The following is a 4,197-nucleotide window of genomic DNA, read 5'->3' as shown; positions in this document are numbered from 1 at the left end:
ATGGCGGCAGCTCCGCCGCTCTCCAAGGCCGAGTATCTGAAACGTTATTTGTCCCGGGCAGATGCGGGCGTCGATGGGGGTCCTGAGTCCGGTCGCAAGCGTCGCAAAAAGCGGCCGAAGGCTGGCGGGGTCGGCGGCAAGGGGTGAGTTGGTGCTGGCGGGGAACGAGGCCTGTGGCTGCTCGCCGCCCCCCTCGCCTTTCCCAATTCCGCCCTTGGCCGCCCCGCTCTTCCGTCCAGGCCGGCCGGCCTCCCTGCTCTGATTGCTCGGCCGACCCCTGCCGAAGCCCAGGGCCCCAGTCGGACCGCTCCAGACCGGGCTTGCTGCTGCTGCCGCCCCGCTGACCCCTCTCGCCTCTGAGCACTGTCGCCCGTGTGTTAAAGCCAGGCTGTAACTTTTCTTACTCTTGCCGCCCTCGTAGCCTTCGCTCCTCTCCTGTAGGGGATGAATATTGTGCCCCGAGAATAATGGAGCTGATTTATAGCCTTTGTGCTTAGATTTTTAGGGCCCAGAACCTGCCTGTCAAGGGCTCTGGTCCTGAGTCAGAGACCCATGATCACGTCCTGTAACTCTTAATACTACTACGAACAATTACTAACACTTATTCAGTTCTTATCATGTGCCAGACACCGTTCTAGGCGAACACTTCCGTGAAGTAGGTACTGTTATCCCCATTTTCAAATGAAAAAACCTTTGTGGCTCAGAGTACTGGGTTGAATAGAGTCCCCCACCCCCCAAATTCCTGTCCACCAGAACCTCAGAGTGTGGCATTATTTGGAAGTAGGGTCTTTGATGATATAATCAGTTAAGATAAGGTCATACTCGATTAAGGTGTGTGTAAATCCACTATGTCTGGTGTCCTTTTAAGAAGAGGGAAATTTGGACACACAGGGAAAACAGCCATGTGCAGATGGAGGCTGAGACTGGACTGAATTTTTGCTGCCACAAGTAAAGGCCTTTCTGGGGCTTGCAGAAGTTGGAAGAGGCAAGGAAAGATTCTCCTGAGTGGTTTCCTCAGAGCTTCCAAGGCAGCGTAGCCTTGCAGACGCCTTGAGTTTGGACTTTATTTCAGACTTCTAACCTCCAGAACTGTACAGAATACATTTCTCTTGTAAGCCACCCAGTTTGTGGTACTTTGTTATGGGCAGCCCTAGCAAACTAATACACCCGGTGAAGTCAAATAGTTGCAAAGAACTAGTCCATTTTCTTTCCTGGTTTTGTTCTTGTCTTATTCTTGCTTTCTCTCTTCCTCCCCCTCTGATTTGTATGGATTCTTTGGAGACAGTGCCATGCAGTGAAAGTAGCTTGAGCTTTGGAGCAACACCGATGAGAGTTTGAATCCTAGCTGTGTCACTTTATAGGCTGTGTGGCCTTGGGCACGATATTACATCTTTCTCACCTTCAGTTTACTCATCTTTAAAATGAAAGTAATACTGAAGGATACTGCTTATATTAAATGGTTGTTGTGATTAGAGATGTTGTGTCAAGTGGCCTTGACTTTTCAAATAATAACTGTTTGCATCTCAGTTCACCTGTATAACAAACATTTATTGAGGACTTCCTATGCCAGTTACTGCAGGGTAGTGAGGATGCCTCTGTGAACAGGGAAGGCATAGCCTTGTTCTGATGGAGTTTATAGTTTAATGGGAATTCAGGCTTTAAACAACTAATTTTACAACTAATTAATTTATTTATTTTGTGATAAATAAATTGAAAGTATTTCAAGAGTATGTAACAAGGTTTTCTAGTCTGGGGGTGGGGAGAGGGTAGGTAAGGAAAATACACCCAAGGAAGTATTTATGCTAGGACCTGAAGAACGAGTAAGAGTTTCCTAGTAAAGAATGAGGAGAAGAGTGAGTCAGGCAGAGGGAAGAACTGCATACATGAGAACTGATGGGGTAAGGAATTTGGCTCATTCCAGGCACCAAAAGATAACCAGTGAAGTAGCGAACGGAGGGGACAGTGGTATGACATGATGTTGGCCACATAGACAAAGACTGGACCATGCAGGATCTTGTAGGACTTTTTACTTCATCTTAAAACCAATAGAAATGTGTTCTTAAGCTGGTATCCCAGAATGACTCTTCCTTTTTGATCTTTTTATTGTTCCCATTTAGCATGCGGATTGTGGATGATGACGTGAGCTGGAAAGCTATCTCCACCACTAAACCGGAAAAGGAGGAGGAGGAAAATGATGGAGATTTACCTGTTGTATGTATCTTTTAGGGCTATCAGGACTTTGAAATAATGCAAGCTTCTTAATCTTTACTCTCAGGGCAGGGTAGATTTTTAGAGGGGAAAGTTGAGCACTGAGAAGAGGTCACACTTTCCAAAGAGCTGTTTAAAATAGTCTTCTTTCCTGATGCCTGTACACTGATTTCTCTGTTTCTGGAGGGCCCCATCAGCCTAGAAATGGGAATTAATCACAGAGAGAGAGAAAGGATTCCTCAACATCAGTGATAGAGCCATGATTAGCATTAGCCGTGGTTCAATTTGTAGGAATCTATCTTAAAAACAATGTTTGGGTTCAATTATAGGAAACTTTTGATTTGTCCCTTTTATTCATTGATTTAACTAAGCTTTAAAATTGTACCTGTACTGGAGATATGTAGATTAATAGAATATAGTGTCTGTACTTTAGAGGTTATACCCTAGAATGAGAGACTGAATTTCAAATTATTTTAGCAATATGATAATTTTTTCTGGGGGAAGGGCACCTGGCTAGGGGATCCGAACGCTTGACCTTGGTATTACTAACACCAAGCTCTAACCAACTGAACTAACCACCCAGCCAAAATGATAAATTTTGGAGATGTATGAGAGTACTTCAAAAAGTGTGTGGAAAATAGAATTAAAAGATAATGCGGGGCTGGCCCCGTGGCTCACTCGGGAGAGTGCGGTGCTGATGGCACCAAGGCTGCGGGTTCGGATCCTATTTAGGGATGGCCGGTACACTCACTGGCTGATTGTGGTGCGGACCACACCATGCCGAGGGTTCCGATCCCCTTACTGGTCAAAAAAAAAGATAATGTGAATCTTTCCAAAAACTTTTTGGAGACCCCTCATATATCATATGTACCAAATGTTGTTACAGCACAGGGGAGGTCACACACTTTATATTTCACTGGGAGATGTCATGAAAGATGTAAATACCTGAGTTGAGTTTTGAAGGATGAGTAAGAGCCAGGTGGACCAAGGCATAGGCTAATAACCTCCCGTTGGTATATTCCTGGAAATATTGCTGAGAATTTCTGAGAAACAAAGTAAAAAAGAGAGCTGTTGATAGGCTGTATTGTACTGAAAGGTGGTGAAGATGGATTCCAGATGAGTGCATTTAATGCTAATTCCCAGCAAAATTCTAAAATAGATTATTTAAGAGATGGTTTGTTAGTGATTAGAAGGGAAATAGTGATTATAAGGAGCCAATTTAGTTTTAGTCAGAACGAATCACTCAAACTTAATATTTACCTCATTTTTTTATTTTATAAAAAGAATACATATTTATTAAAGAATATTTGGGAATTATAAGAAAATTGAAAGTTTTAAGAACAATATACAGTATATACAATATAATAAAATGCAATATATTATATAATAATGTACAAAATACAATATAACCACTTGTACTGTGACCATCCAGAGATAACTGCAAACATTTGGATGTGTTTCTCTTCATTTTTTTCTCTTCGTAGATTATACATGCTTGTATTTTATTTATTTTTTAGGACATAATTGGAATGATACTGTACATATGGTTTTGGAGCCTGCACTTTCACTTAATAATTTGTTATGCATACTTCAGTAAGACCTTAAAATATTCTTTTTGATTTTTAATGGTTGCATAGCGGTTCAGCATATGCAACTTCAAAAAGTTCATGAAAAATAGAATGAAAACCTAATATGAGCCAAGCCCGTGGCTGAGTGCGGCGCTGGGAGCGCAGTAGTGCTCCCGCCGCGGGTTCGGATCCTATATAGGGATGGCCAGTGTGCTCACTGGCTGAGCGCGGTGTGACGGATCTTACAAAAAGACAAAACAAACAAACAAACAAAAAACCCCCCCCCGTGTGCTCACTGGCTGAGCGCGGTGTGACGGATCTTACAAAAAGACAAAACAAACAAACAAAAAACCCCCCCCAAAAAACCCCTAATATGAATCTTTCCATGAAATTTTTGAAGACCCCTCATATATATTAACTT

The 4,197-nt window shown here is 42.7% G+C and overlaps 1 protein-coding gene across 3 annotated transcripts in view; it reads left to right on the top strand.

Annotated features, from left to right (window-relative positions):
• BUD13 (BUD13 homolog (S. cerevisiae)) overlaps window positions 1-4,197 on the top strand; it is a 25,148-nt gene continuing 20,951 nt past the window's right edge. For 2 of the 3 annotated variants that reach the window (XM_008591951.1, XM_008591950.1), the window contains exons 1-2: window positions 1-143; window positions 2,118-2,211. In XM_008591951.1, the coding sequence (XP_008590173.1) occupies window positions 1-143; window positions 2,118-2,211 (237 nt within the window). Of the gene's footprint in view, window positions 144-2,117; window positions 2,216-4,197 lie in introns of those variants that run through there. The other variant, XM_008591952.1, reaches the window with a different exon arrangement.

Source organism: Galeopterus variegatus, unplaced genomic scaffold (assembly GCF_000696425.1).
Source record: "Galeopterus variegatus unplaced genomic scaffold, G_variegatus-3.0.2 Scaffold7426, whole genome shotgun sequence".
NCBI lineage: Eukaryota > Metazoa > Chordata > Mammalia > Dermoptera > Cynocephalidae > Galeopterus > Galeopterus variegatus.
Note: the sequence above shows the minus strand (reverse complement) of the source record. Positions and strands in the feature narration are given on the sequence as shown.